Genomic DNA, 15212 nt, shown 5'->3' on the forward strand with positions numbered 1-15212 from the left:
AGGAGGATCAGTTGAGCCCAGGAGTTTGAGGCTGTAGTGAGGCCATGTTCACGCCACTGCACTCCTGCCTGGGCAATGGAGTGAGACTCTGTCTCCCCACCACGCCCCTCCCCAAAATAATAGGTAACATGTACAAAGCATTTTCCATGTGCCAGACACCATGCTGCGTGCTTGATGGGCCTTGTTAATTCATCCTTGTTATTTAATCCTACGGCATGTGAACTGCCTGATCTGTTTTACCCAACGGAAACTTGAAGCTCAGAGAAGTCAAGTCACTTGCATTGACAGGGTAGAGAAACCCTTCCCTCCATTTTACACAGGGCGATTGGGGCCCAGAGCAGGGCAGTGACTTGCTCATGGTCACAGAAAGGTAAGGGCTCAGCTGGGACTAGAATCCAGGTTTCCTGACTCCTAGGCTTGTGTTCCTGCTCCAGAGCTGGCCAGAGAGATAGGGGCTGAGGAGGAGAAGGGTGAATTAAACACTGCCAGGCTGAAACGGGTGGGCACTGCCTCCCCAGCTACTACCAGAAAAAGCTGAAGGAAGGCACCTGCAAGGCCCAAGAGATGGAAGTGACCACAGGCTGGCTGCAGTTGCAGAAGAAGCTTCCCTACAACCCCAGCAAGAAGAGAGCTCAGAAGTCCCAGAATGAAAGGTCCTCAGTATCCTGAGCCGACTGAAGCAGCAGAACTCTGGTGAGGGCCCTGGGCAGGGTGGGATGGGCTAGGGTTGGGGCTTTGCTCTCTTGCCCATCTGGTCACCTTTCCTTGGGCCCTCAGGCAGCCAGGCCAAGGGAGCTGAGAGGCCAGTTTCCCACTTTGGGCTTAACTGTGTACATCGGAAAACAGGCTGATAATCACTATTTTCCATCCAGGCCTATGACAATGGCCTCCTGCATTGGACTCCTCCCCTCCTGCCTTATCCTGAGCACAGGTTGGTCCCATGAGCTAGGACTGAGAAAGAACAGCTGTAGAGATTAGCAATCCCAGCTCACTGTTTATTGAGTGCCCACTGTGCTAGGCCCTTTGCAGATGCTCTAGAATTTAATACTCATAATCATGTATTTACCCCATTTTACAGATTAGAAAAATGAAACTGACCCGGGCGTGGTGGCTCATACCTGTAATCCCAGTACTTTGGAAGGCCGAGGTGGGCGGATCACCTGAGGTCAGAAGTTCGAGACCATCTTGGCCAACATGGTGAACTCCTATCTCTAAAAAAATTAGCTGGGCGTGGTGGTGAGCGCCCGTAATCCCAGTTACTCCAGAGGCTGAGGCTGGAGAATCGCTTGAACCCGGGAGATGGAGGTTGCAGTGAGCCAAGATCACGCCATTGCACTCCAGCCAGGGTGACAAGAGCAAAACTCTATCTCAAAAAAAAAAAAAAAGAAAAAAGAAAAATGAAACTGATAAAATTAAGCAATTTGCCCAATGCCCCTAGTTTTTTGGAAAGGGGAGTTTATATCCAGGTCTGACCCCAAAACCAATGCTCTTTGCACTGGGCAAGCCTGCCTCCCTTCCCCCAGGTACCATTTATTAGACTCCTACTGTGTGCCAAGTAACAGGATAGGAGCTTTGCAGTCTTTCTAGAGTATGCCTACTGGACTTTGCCTGCACCCATCACAAAGACCTCTGCTCCTTGTTAAGCTGTTACCAGCTCTGATTCTGTGTGCAGCACTGAGCTGAGTGCTTCACATATATTTCTCCTTTAATCCTCATCATCAACTTTTATGAGGTGGGTACCACTATCACCTCCAGCTCAGAAGCTTAGAGAGGTTAAGTGACTTGCCCCAAACCACTCAGCTCATTATGCAGCAAAGCCAGGATTTCACTTGAATCTGCCTGCTTCCCAAGGCTGGGGATGCTCTGAAGCATTCCCCCTTCTGCCTTCTTCTTCACCAGCTCCCAACCTGCAGAGCCCCTATGCCCAGGTGCCCTGCATCCCACTCTGCCCGTGGCTGGACAAGAAGATGGTCCGTAGGAAGCCGAGCAACCACTATGCGCCAGACCAGTGCACACCCCCTGGCCTGGATCCTGACATCCGTAGCCCCTTCTTCCAGTCAGGATCTCAAGGAAACAGGTGGGTGCCCAGAGAAAGGGCCTCAGCCCGGGCCCTTCCAGATCCTTCCTTAAGAGGTCCCTGGCCTAATGCCTGGGAATCCATCTTTCTAAGAGATCATACCTGAGGCTGCTTGCTCCAGGGAGGAGAAAGGGTGAAAGGCGAAGAAGACAAACTTCTGTTGAGGGCCTGTGTACCTGGCAGATTGTTCCACTGAAGCGAGTGCTTCTGCTTTCCTGTGTCCAGGACTCAGTGGCACCTGAGTGCTACAAGTTCCCTACGGTTCCATATTAGGACTAGCAGACTGTGCACCTGGGCAGAGGGAAGCGTCTCCTGCAGCAGTCCCCCCTCCAGGCCGCTGGGGAAGGGAGCCCCGGACTTGAGATCAGGCTCCTAAGCCCAACTGCTGGCTTCACCATTTCTGAGGGGAGGCCTCCTCTCCTCATTTGGGCATACACAGATGGCTCATATACTGGCAGACAGGGAAAGGGCCAAATGTCTCCCACCCTTCTGCCCCATTCCTCTCCCCAGGGAACACAACTCTGACAGCAGAAAGTGGCTCAGCTCTGTGCCAGCTCGAACCCACTGACCCTCTGGAGGCCTGACTCTAGGCAGCTGCTCAAGGCCTGCAGACAGATGGGCCACCAAGCAGGAGCTGCTGCTGGGATTTGCTTTTGTAGCCTGGTAAGCTAATAAACATCAGTAACTTCAGCCTCTGTGCCTCTTGCCAAGGAAGGCCCTCAAGCTGTCACCCCAGCCACCACTGAGCTCTCAGAGTGCAGGGTTCTACCTCAAAGCCCTGCCCAGGGTTGGAGTTTCCGCTACAGGTGCCCCTGCACGCAAAGTCTTGACCTTCTGTACCTTCTCAAAGCGCAGGGCTAGGCCTCTCCTCAGGTGAGCGCTTCCCCCTCTGGACTGGGAGCCCCACAAAAGCAGCCGTTCTCTCTCCACTGGCTCTAAGACAGGCCCTGTGGAAGAACAGGAGGTGGCCTCTACCATGCTCCCCCGACAGAGCCCAGGACCCAGGGCTCTCACTCTCTGGGAGCCCTAAGAGGGGTGGGTCCTTTCCCCTCAACCCACATACCACCCAGCCTCGTATTTTACCAAAGACAGTCTTTCCCTGGGACTGGGCAGAGGGAAATCTCCCATGGCTAAATAAGCGGCCACAGCAAGAGGTAGAGGACAGGGACTGAAATGAGGACAAAGATCTGACAAGTTTAAAACATGTATTTAAAATACAATTTATAAAATGCTTAATCTGCCGATTCAGGAGCCCGCGGTGCAGGGTGGGGTGGGAGTAGGCAGCTGCCCGCTACACCAGCAGAGTAAGACTGCAGGGGTGCGGCCCTCCCTCCCATGCCCTTCTGTTCAGACACCCAAGGGGCCCATGTGCACCCCTGGGATCACACGACCAGAAAACAGGACCCCAGAGGTTTCTTGAGTCTCTGCTTACCAGGGAGGCTGGGTACAGCCCTGCCAGCCCATCCCTGAGCAGGGCACCCCCAGATGGGGCAGAGCAGGGTATGGCTGGGCTGGGCAGGGCAGGGCAGGGCTGGGCGGGGCAGATGGGCTCTGGAAGGGGCTGATGGTAGCAGATAGGGTGTTGCCTCCTGCCTGCAGGTGGGGAGCACCCTGATTGAGTGGGCTGAGAAAGGTTGGTCACCAGGCCTGGACCCCCCAGCTCCTTTGGTTATAGGCTGACATCAGAGTAGTGGCTCATGGGAAGCGGTTAGCTGGAAGGTCTGAGGCCTGGCCCATGGGGTCAGGGAGGAACTGGGGGAAGGGGACAGTACCGTGAAGGCAGATAAAGGGGCAGCAGCCTCAGGTTTCTGCCCCCATCCCCCTGGGGTTTTCCAAGCCAAAGCCTGCAACTTACTTTAAAAAAGAAAAGGAAAAAAAGCACTTAGGAAAGTTATAGACAACTACCCCCAAAAAAATACCCTCCCACACACAAAATCCAAACCGTTTCCTCATCTCCCTTCCGTCTCCCCCCGACACAATACAGTTTCCTGTTTTCTTTCTTTTTAAAAACGTTGCCTGCTACCTCTCCATTTGGGAAGCCCAGGTCATGACTGCTGGTGGGTGGTGACAGGCACACAACGGGCAAAGCCCATCTTTGGCCAGAGGGAGGTGGGAGGACCAGTCCCTGCCACATCCTCAATCCACAGACACCCACCAGCCAGCCTTTACTTTGGCCCCCCACTAGAGGGTAGTGGGGCAAGAACAGGTGGTCCCAATGGCTGGGCAACCAGCACTTCTGGCCTTCCCACCTGGACTACCTCTATACCCTTCTCCAATTAAAAGGAAGTCTCACTTTGGGTGGGAAACCACTATTACATGAGGGATGGACACTATACATTTAGAATGTGGACACTTGGTTAGGGCAGTGGAACTATAAAGATAGCAGCCAATTTTCTTCCTTGCCTTCTCCTGAAGGTAATCCTCCCTCTTACTGACTGAAGCTCTGGTTCCAGCTCTGCTCATGGGCAATGCCTGGCTTTATAGTTATAAGGCTGTGCTATGGACTAGCTGCTGACTCAGCTGGCAGCTGGCCCTTCCTCCGGAGGAGAGGACGTGGTGGGGCATGGCTTGCTGGGCCTGGCCTACCATTCCCACAGGGAACCAATGGTGGAGTGAGCCTGTGAGACTCAGCTTGCCACCTTGGCCACCACGTGCTGCCCTCATCACAAAAACCACACCAACCACTCCGAAACGTATCTGCTGGTCAGGAGCAGGGAGGTCGTCTGGCTGGCTGAGGGATAAGGCGCAGTGCAACGGAAGGGATCAGGAAGCCTGAGAGGAGCCAGGTACACACAGAGCCGCCCTGGGCAGCTGCCCTCTTAGTCTCTTCCACCTCAAGGAGCCAAAGCAAACCCCAGGCTCCAGGGACAGAGGATAAACTGCCTTTATTCCAGGCCCTCGCTCTGGAAAAAGTGGTGATGGGTAGCCTAGGCCTCTAAGGAACCAGTCTGTCATCAATCTTTGCAAAGCAAAGCTGTTCTTTTTCCAACTTTATTCAGAATGTTCTGCCTTCAAGGTACTGATTGCACACAGGAAATGTACCAGGTATAGTTACTGAGCTGGGGCCATCAATGGAGATGGAGCACTGCAGACCCCTAAGAGTTCACGCCATGCTGGAGTGGGAAGACCTATCCACCTTCTGAACATACGAGGCAGAAGGCTCAGAGTCCTGGAGGCAGACTCTCTCCTGGTTTTCCTTGTGCTGATGGCAAAATACTAAACAAGTCGTCTCTCCTTCACTTCTAAGCCCAGGGATGCAGTCTCACTCCCTGGCACTCTGCTCTCTTCTAGAAGTAGTAAGCCTGGCTGGTAGGGAACCACCCTGAGGGGTATGGGAAGGGGAAGTCGGTTCACTTTCCCTATCTCCCAAAATACTAGAGGTGGGGTTGGCACCCTCCCCAGGCTCTCCGAGCCTACAGAGCTAGCCCAGTCTCCAGGCAAGGCCCAGATGCCCTGGGACTTAGCTCGGGGAGGGAGGTATAGGCATGGGGTGCTCATCTGTCCTGGCGGCTGCAGAGCCCTGCCCCTTTTCTGGGCGGCAGTAGGAATACAGAAGCTAAGCTCACCAAAATCCTATTGGTTAATGTTTCTAGTGAATTTCCCAGAAACATTTTTAAGTAGACTACCAAACTACCCTTTCTTAATTAAAAATTCATTAAACCACTAAAACCCCTCCCATGCACTTTTTCTTGCAAATCAGATATTTGTATAAACAAACAAAAATAGGAAGAAAAAAAAAGAAAGGATATTTTCAAATGGAACTTACTTTTTAAGTGATGGAGACATGCACTTGGGGGTGGGTGGGTGTGAGTTTTCATTTGTGTTTTGAAATCCCAAATTAATGAGCATGATAAACTGTTATTGCTGGCACTGGCTTTACCCCAAGTGGCCAAGTGGCACTGTCTGACTCTCTGAGTCCTTGGTGGGTCCCCCCAACCTTCCCCTAACCCCCACTCTTTTCCTTTCCATTAACTTGGGACAGCCCTTGTCGATGTGCCAATCACAGTGGGAAGGGGGAGAAGGGGGAAGGTCACAGTGCATGGGGTTCAAGGTCACAGTGGGCGGAGCAAGGGGGATCACAGTGCAAGTAAGTCAGGTCGTTCCCTCTGCTCAAGTCCAACTGTCTGCCACAGCAGTGCAACCCATGGCGGACGACCCAGGAGGCGGTGACGGCAGCAACGGCAGCATCTTTTCTTGCCTGCATTTATCTGCGCTGTTTGAAGCCTTGTGACCCATCAGGACCCAAAGGCTGTCTGATCACATTATTGGGCTGCCTGCTGTCTTCGGGTTGGGAGATCCTGGTTGGCCTAAAAGGAAGAAGAGCAGAGGAAGGCCTGAAGAAGGATATAATAGATGTCCTCCATCATTTCTTTATTTTTTATTTATTTTTGAGACGGAGTCTCATTCTGTCACCTAGATTGGAGTGCAGTGGTGCGATCTCTCCTCACTGCAACCCCCACCTCCTGAGTTCAAGTGATCCTCCTACCTCAGTCTACCGAGTAGCTGGGACTACAGGCATACACCACCACACCCAGCTAATTTTTGTAATTTTAGTAGAGATGGGGTTTCACCATGTTGGCCAGGCTCGTCTTGGACTCCTGACCTCAAGTGATCCGCCCACCTCGGCCTCTCAAAGTGCTGGGATTACTGCACCTGGCCTAGATGTCCCCCATCTTAAAATCAACTGCTCTTGTAGCTGGGGCCCAAGTCACTCTGGCTTCACAAGCCTGCTTCTTTGGGAAGCTGACGCAGGCACCTCCAAGTTGAGAGGCCCCTGTGAGCAGGTAGGGTCGGTGGTGCACATTCACCTCTAGCAGCTACAGCATTCTTTCCCCCTGCTCAGCTGCCATCATTCACTTGTAGGCAGGGGGAGTGCTTGAGGGCCCACTCTGCCCAGAGGCAGTGACCATGGACAGCACATGCTCTGCAGAACCATTTGGAATCTCCAGAGTGTTAGGCCAAAGTAAAGAACTGGAATCAAGAGCTCAGCAGAGGGACACATCCCCTGCCCCTCAGTTCTTCCCTCCCAGTCCTCTCCAAACTCTGCGGTTAACGGTTGACTCATATTACTATTTTTCCACCCTGGAAAGGTGAAGACTTAGAGGAGAAACAACAAAGAGAACAGGTATCTCTTCAAAATTATGAAGAGCTAGAAAGAAGGTACGCAGATTTTTTCTTCAAGTCCCAGAATACCAAACCATAGCGGCCCCTCAAAGTTAGTAGGAGGCCATCTTAGTGGATACTGTTTGATTAGGAAGTGATAAACTTATATGATGCAACCTCTAATACTGCAGAGAAAAAAAGAGTAAAAAGGAATTTAGAAAATTCACAAAAACATGACAGTGGGCATACTGGAGACCCAGAAAATATCATCAAAGCACTTAGCTGGGCACTTTCCACTCTGCCAGCCCAGGTTCACCACATCCTATGTTCATTTACTCACTGAATTGCACAACACTTTGATAAGGCTGGTACTGTTATTATCCCATTTTTTCAGATGAGAAAACTAAGGCCCAGAGAGGTCAAGTCGTTCTAAATTAAGAAGAGGTAAGAGGCCGATTTTGACACAAGCTCATCCATGCCTTTACTCTGTATGCAACAGCGCCCCCTGGTGACTACCAACCGCAGAGGCAGCATGCCGGCAAACTGCCACCTCCTTCCTGCAAGGCTTTCTTTCTTTTTTTTTTTTTTTTTTTTGAGATGGAGTCTTGCTCTGTCACCCAGGCTGGAGTGCAGTGGCGCAATCTCGGCTCACTGCAAGCTCTGCCTCCCGGGTTCACGCCATTCTCCTGCCTCAGACTCTCCGAGTAGCTGGGACTACAGGCGCCCGCCACCACGTCTGGCTAATTTTTTGTATTTTTTAGTAGAGACGGGGTTTCACCGTGGTCTCGATCTCCCGACCTCGTGATCCGCCCACCTCGGCCTCCCAAAGTCCTGGGATTACAAGCGTGAGCCACCGCGCCCGGCCAAAGCTTTCTTTTTTTTTTTTTGGAGACGGAGTCTTTGCTCTGTCACCCAGGCTGGAGTGCAGTGGCGCGATCTCGGCTCACTGCAAGCTCCGCCTCCCGGGTTCACGCCATTCTCCTGCCTCAGCCTCTCCGAGTAGCTGGGACTACAGGCACCTGCCACCACGCCCGGCTAACTTTTTGTATTTTTAGTAGAGACCGGGTTTCACCGTGGTCTCGATCTCCTGACCTCGTGATTCGCCCGCCTTGGCCTCCCAAAGTGCTGGGATTACAAGCGTGAGCCACCGCGCCCGGCCCTTGCAAGGCTTTCAGAGCCCTCTCCAGCCACTGCGGCACAGTGAACTAGCGCCAGCAGGCTGGGTCGGCAGCTGGAGCTGCATGGTTCCCACCCTGACTCTGCTTGCTTCTCACTATTCTACACGCAGCCAGAATGCTCTCCTCCTCCCGGATGGACTGGGACAGCCATCACTGGCCGGCCCTGCCAGTCACACTCACCTGTCAAGGATGGGTTTCTCCTGCTCCTCCTCGGGGCTGGCGCTGCCCAGGATCCGCTTCCGGGCCTCGGCGTACTCGGCCTCTCGCTGTGCTAGGGACTTGACCGGAAGGGTGGGCCTGCTGGTGGAGTTGGGGCTGCTGACCACACCGTTGCTGGTGGGCCTCTTGAGGATGCGGATCTGTGGAGGGGGCCCCGCGGGAAGGCTATCGTCCTGAATCACAATGGGCACTTTGGGAGGAGATTTGGATTTCCTGCTGACAAAGAGCAAACACAGCTTCACAAATCATGCTCCTGACTAAGGAGGCCCTGTCCATGTCCCACACCCACCTCTCATCACTTTCCTCTCCCGCCCTACTAATTCTACCCATGATTCTCTGGCCTCTGACCAGACAGCAAAATTTCCACTCCTCAAGAAGGGTGTCCCAAAAAAGCAAGCTTGCGACCAGCTCTGGCAGGCCACAGGAACTGCTCCTCAGCCCTAACCCCTGGTCACGGGGGCTGGAACACCACCCCATTCTGGCACTTTTATCCCCATGTTCACCACAGCCACATCAACCACCATTTGGCCCTGCAGCAAAACAGTTTATGTCCAGAATCGAATGATGTCAGTTAAGATCCCAGCTTCCCTACACAGATTAGAGTAGGACTGGCTGGTAGGGTGGGAGCCTTTGAACTTGGGGGTCAGCAGTGTTCACTCTCAGCCAAATCTTCCAACACATGCTCAAACCAAACACTACAAAGGAGCCCACTACACCATCCCCGCCTGGCATCAAGATTTACCAAGCCACCTTCTAGTGAGAGTGACTGTGCCTCCCAGAGACAAGCCACACCAGACAACTGAATCCTCTTCAACAAGCTTCTGAACAGAGAAACCTCCCTTGCCAGGGCTCCCTGGTCTTTTGGACAGCGGCGGGGCTGGAGTGAAGGATGCTCCTAGAAACAGTGCTTGGCAATGCTCAAAAGAGAAGCATTGTCCAAGGCTGGTGGACACGTACATCAAGGCGATGTGCCCACAAGGAGAGGTGGAATGACAAAAAACAAAGAGGCACAACAACACAGGAAGGGAAAGAAACAAAAGCCACAGGAGGAGACAGGAACCCAGGCAGGAATGACCACCCAACAACAGCCACCAGGACCCTCCCCAGAGCAGTCAACCAGCTTCTCTTCAGAACCAAACAGGCCTGCTTTCAGAGCCTTGGCTGTCAGGAGGAGTCGGGATTGGAGGAACTGAGCCAGGGTGAATGGAAACTAGTCTCGGGTAGGACACAAATGGTATGGAACATGGATTGTAACCCAGGGTTAGTGTGGTTGCTGAGATGAGCAGACAGACAAGGAGCTAGCAATCTGATCAAAGAGGCAGGGAGCCAGGAAAACTAGTGGGCGGGCAGAGTACCCCAGTTTCCTGGGGAATGACTGTGCAGCCCAGTAAGCAAATCCAGAGAGGTCCTATCCTCCTTCCTGTCTCTTGTACCTATGGAAAACCAACAGGGTCCCTAAGCCCAAAAGCAGAAAGCCGAAGTCAACTTTCACCTACTCTGGAAACACCCTCCTCTGTCGTCTAGGTGGAGACAAAACTATTTTTAAAGGTTTTTTCGAGAATTTCCTAGAATGTTTTCTTCCAGGGTACCCTCAAAATACCCTAAACCACCAAGTCACTGGGGACCCAGAGAAATCATCTGCCCACACTCCTCATGCCACAGAGAAAGAAACTGATGTCCAGAGCAGGGAAAAGACTTGCCCCAGACCTCCGAGCAACTGGGGCACTGTCAGGCCTAAAACTCAAGTCTTCCAACTTGTCACTTCCTCACATCGCATCAGATGACCTCACACAGGGAGCCCACGAAGGTCGGAGGCAGGTACAACACCCCAGCCTCAACCCTAAAGCCTCAAGCCACCACGTCCTGGTCTCCAACTTGGAGGGAAGGATTTGCTGCCCCAGAGCCTGACCTGCTAGGACCTGCTAATCCTAATGGCCAGCTGGAGAATACCACTGACTGCCCGGCTTTCAAACCACAGAGAGCATGAGCCCTCAGACCAGACAGCAGCCTTACCTCTCTTTTTGTGTGATCTTCAGTTTTTTTTCCAACCGTCTGTCTATTTCCTAGAGGAAAAAAATGTATATAAAAAGAGGAAAAAAATCTCTCTCAAATAAAAACTTAGTCTTTATTTTTGGAGCTAAGGGCAGTGTCCTTTCTCTAGCCAGGGACATGACTGTATCCTTCAATATAACAAAGTGGACTAGATTTTGGGGTTTGGGGACCTGATACCCTCTGCAGGTCCATCTCCCTTCTAGCCCCATGGCCGCCATGACAGTTCTAAACCTCATTGTTCAGCTGGGTTATTTGCATAGCCTCCAATTAGTTTTCTGACCTGTAATCTGTCTTTCACAGAGCCACTCATATCAACTTCTAAACCTAAATTTAGGAACACTAACTCTAGTTTATGAAATAAAGAGTTGGAAAAAAAAAAACTAAACATAAATCTGATCATGTCACTTCCCTACTTTAAACCCTTCAACTGCTTGCAGACCTAGTCAAAGCTTCTGAGCATGCCTCACCCATACCTTCTTTTACCTTCTGTCTGTTTTGCTATCACTAGCCCCGAGAACCCAGCATGCTTTTCCACCTGCCTGCAATGTCCTCTCCCCTTGCAAACTCCTATTGATCCTGCACAACCCAGCCTGGATGTCTACCTCTCCTTTGTAAAGTCTTCTCTGATCCCACCAGCATGGTGCATCACCTGGTCCTCAGAATAAACTCTCCCTTTTACATTCCTTTATGGTCACATCTATCTAATATTTTAATAATCTATTTTTTACTGTTATGCACTTGAACTCTGTGACTGGCACCTGTCGAAAGGCTTAGAGTAAAACCTACGCCTTATGTTTGTGGCCTTGGAGGTCCATGGTCTACAAGTGAACATGGGGAACCTAAGGAAGAGACAGGACACCTGAGAGTGAAGCAAGGATATCTCTCAGAACCAGAGCCTGACAGGTCTTGATTAAAACAACGCCACCATTTTAGAGAAAAGCGGAGAGAAGAAAGAGGCTGAGAAGCAGGAGCAGACAGGACTGCCTTCCAACATGCCCTGGCCTCATCTCTTCAAGCCCTGAGCGGGACATTGGGCTCATGGCAGTCTGAGCCCTCAGCCCATCAGCACCAGCATGCCTGTGACACCTCCACACACACGTGTGCGCATCTATATCCAGGACAGGGGTGTGGGGAGAGGCTGTGCACAGAACAAAGACCAAACCCCCAGGCTGCTTGGCTGCCCTACGGCCTTTCTTAGAAAAAGTCCCACTCCCTCAGCCATCCTCAGTGAGGACAAGATCAACTAGCTCTAATGGAGACGGAAGAAACTGTATGCAAAATTCTCTGTTTTTCTAGAGACGAGATCTCTAACGGTGGTTCTCAACCAGATAAGACTCTGTCCCTCAGGGGACACTGGGCAATGTCAAGCCATTTTTGGTTGCCACTATCAGGGGAGATGCTAAATGTCCTACAGTGTATAGGACAGCCCTACACAAGGAACTATTTAACCCCAAAAGTCAACAGTGCTGAGTCTGGGCAATCTTAACTTATTAGAATGGGATTTTCAAAGGAGTCCATCACTTGCAAAATATGAAGAACCACAGCTGTAGTGAGGAGGCTTTGAAATTTGGTGAGATCTGCCCCATGGCTCAGCATGCAGGCCATTTTCATGAGTGGTCTGTATGTTCTGAAAATAACTATTCTCGGCCAGGCGCGGTGGCTCACGCCTGTAATTCCAGCACTTTGGGAGGTCGAGGCGGGCGGATCACAAGGTCAGGAGATCGAGACCCTCCTGGCTAACACGATGAAACCCTGTCTCTACTAAAAATACAAAAAATTAGCCGGGCGTTGTGGCGGGTGCCTGTAGTCCCAGCTACTCGGAAAATTGAGCCAGGAGAATGGCGTGAACCCGGGAGGCGAAGCTTGCAGTGAGCCGAGATCGCACCACTGGACTCCAGCCTGGGCGACAGAGCAAGACTCTGCCCCACCCCCTGCCAAAAAAAAAAAAAAAAAAATACAAAAAATTAGCTGGGCATGGTGGCGGGCGCCTGTAGTCCCAGCTACTCGGGAGGCTGAGGCAGGAGGATGGCGTGGGATGTCGAGCCTAGTGAGTCGAGATCGCGCCACTGCACTCCAGCCTGGGCGACAGAGCGAGACTCTGTCTCAAAAAAAAAAAAAAAGAAAATAACTATTCTCCAGTTGATGGGTACAGTTCAAGCTGGTTAGCTATATTGTTCTAATCTTGTAAATTCTTACTGACTCATTTGATCTACTGACCAGGTAAAGAATTAAGAATTATTGGCCAGGCACAGTGACTGTGGCTTATGCCTGTAATCCTAACACTTTGGGAGGCTGAGGCAGGCAGATCACTTAGGGTCAGGAGTTTGAGACCAGTTTGGTCAACAGGGTGAAAACCCATTTCTATTAAAAAATTCAACAATTATCCAGGCGTGGTGGCACGCACATGTAATCCCAGCTACTAGGGAGGCTGCAGTGAGTTGAGATCACGCCACCGCACTCCAGCCTGGGCGACAGGGCAAGACTCCGTCTCAAAAAAAAAAAAAAAAAAAAAAAAAAAAAAAGACTTGTTCTTTCTAGTAAGCTAAACAGTGTATCATTATGATGTGATCTTTTTTGCCTTATAATGTATTGTTTAATATTAATAAAGTCGGCCAGCTTTCTTTTGGTCAGTATTTCCTAGAAGATATTTTTTCTCACCTTTCCATGTCCTTATTTGCATCTCTTGTAAACAATATGAACTAGATTAACCATATGAAGCTAGATTTAAATCCAGTCTAACACTGACACCTATCCTGATTGGTACTAACTTGTGTTTAAAATATATTTGGCTGGGCATGGTAGCTCACACCTACAATCCTAACACTTTGACTTTGGGAGGCCGAGGTGGGTGAATCACTTGAGGTCAGGAGTTCGAGACCAGCCTGGTCAACAAGGTGAAACCCTGTCTCCATTAAAAATACAAAAATTAGCTGGGCGTGGTATCCCAGTTACTCAGGAGGCTGAGGCAGGAGAATCTCTTGAATCTGGGAGATGGAGGTTGCAGTGAACCGAGATTACGCCACTGCACTCCTGCTTGGGCAACACAGCAAGACTCTGTCTCAAAAAAAAAAAAAAAAAAAAAAAAATATATATATATATATATATATATATATGTATGTATTTATAACTTATTGTATTCTGAGGCACCAAGGCACTAAAATGGAAACCTCTCACTCCATCTTAGAACATAGTTGGTGCCAAAGAATGCTGAATGACTGAATGGAAAAGGTACACAAATAATAACAGAACGACCTGGATGTTCTCTGTCAAGTGACAAACACAGACACTCACACGGAATCTATGTCCACTGCGTACTCTGTCCTGAAAATGACTGTACTGATGGAATTATATTAATTCTATTAACACCAGTGTTATTACCTGAGGAAGTACTACATCTCATATCAGTCTATTGCCTATTTATTACCTTTTAAGGGCTTCTCACAAATAACTTCTTGTTTTAAAGTTTCATACTGTATCATTTCACTCCACTCTAAATACAAGACTGCCTATTCGAGTTTCTCCATCATAAACAGAACCTTGACAGCTGTAGAATTTGGATGCCTTTGAGGGTTGAGACCAAATGCCTTCACAGACCAGGCAAGCAGCCAAACTCCACTCACAGGGGGCATACCTGGGTAAGTGAAGCGGCTACAGGGCACCAAAGAGCACCTGCCCTGCCTAATGACGGCCAACAAGCCTTGGCAGACAGGGCCAGACCTAGCTCAGAAGAAACCAAATCAGTATTTTTATGGCAATGCACTGAATTTTCCAACTTCACTATGTGAACTTTCACTTTCATATCACTGCGAGAGCCAAATAAGGAAGAGAGAGAAATGGGCCTCACACATTAGAGTGAATTTGAGAAGTCCCATCCAGGTCTCCTCTGAGGAAAGCAAACTGCTTCCTTCTTCTTCTAGGGTTGAAGGAAAATGGACCATCTGCCCAGTTCCAGCCCAAGGAGCCTGGGTGGAAAAAAAGCCCTTCAAGAGGACGTCGTAGGCCATGTCTGAGTAAATGTGCCTCTGTCCCCAAACTAGAACATGACTAACATACTTGGCATGTAATATAATACTAATGGCTTTTAAAATAATACCTTATATCAATATAATGTATTATGGCTGTCAACATTCTTCCCCATTCATTTTCTGCTCACACCAGCCCTGTTTGGCAGACAAAGTAGCTTTTATCCTTCTGTCAGATGAGGGTTAGGGAACTTACCCAAGGTCACGAGGTAGTAAACCACAGATACAGCCCTAGAATTCGCCTTTTGAGGCCACTATGCTGACATACCACCCTCCCCCGACAATTGCTCAAATCCCCTGGAAATGCCGGTATAAACCATTAGATAGTGGTCATCTCCCCCAATTCCACACTGCTCCTTGGCATGCCAGGAACTACAACTCTCATCCAACTCCACTGTGAAAGGCAGAAGAGCTTTATCAGAGCTGGAGAGGGATTCTTCCATAAGATTACAGAATGAGATGGAAACCCAAGCAGCTTTGGTGGAAAGTGGATCCCGGTCATCTTTAGATGGCCAGCTGGATGCCAGCATGCTCAAAGGCACCCAAGCAGGAGAGGGAGTG

General features: G+C 50.3%; 3 protein-coding genes across 8 annotated transcripts in view; 2 read left to right on the top strand and 1 right to left on the bottom strand.

The window, feature by feature from the left end:
* Positions 1-2767, top strand: part of SPATA21 (spermatogenesis associated 21) — a 46974-nt gene extending 44207 nt beyond the window's left edge. Inside the window, 4 exon segments of the mRNA XM_055262229.2 lie at positions 519-616; positions 619-693; positions 1900-2077; positions 2588-2767. Of these exon segments, the coding sequence (XP_055118204.1) occupies positions 519-616; positions 619-693; positions 1900-2077; positions 2588-2645 (409 nt within the window). The 3' untranslated portion in view covers positions 2646-2767.
* The window catches only part of LOC129472521 (neuroblastoma breakpoint family member 1-like), a 705345-nt gene that overhangs the window by 479646 nt on the left and 210487 nt on the right, over positions 1-15212 (top strand). The gene's annotated exons all lie outside the window — the stretch shown is intronic.
* SZRD1 (SUZ RNA binding domain containing 1) overlaps positions 3266-15212 on the bottom strand; it is a 47036-nt gene continuing 35089 nt past the window's right edge. For 2 of the 6 annotated variants that reach the window (XM_063631778.1, XM_055262253.2), the window contains exons 2-4: positions 10591-10640; positions 8539-8790; positions 3266-6384 (exon numbers count right to left, since the gene is read on the bottom strand). In XM_063631778.1, coding sequence (XP_063487848.1) covers positions 6282-6384; positions 8539-8790; positions 10591-10640 — 405 coding nt within the window. In that variant the 3' untranslated portion in view covers positions 3266-6281. Of the gene's footprint in view, positions 6385-8538; positions 8794-10590; positions 10641-15212 lie in introns of all 6 variants that reach the window. The other 4 variants (XM_055262252.2, XM_063631777.1, XM_055262255.2 and 1 more) reach the window with 3 other exon arrangements.

The sequence above is a fragment of the Symphalangus syndactylus genome, chromosome 22 (genome assembly GCF_028878055.3).
Source record: "Symphalangus syndactylus isolate Jambi chromosome 22, NHGRI_mSymSyn1-v2.1_pri, whole genome shotgun sequence".
Taxonomy (NCBI): domain Eukaryota; kingdom Metazoa; phylum Chordata; class Mammalia; order Primates; family Hylobatidae; genus Symphalangus; species Symphalangus syndactylus.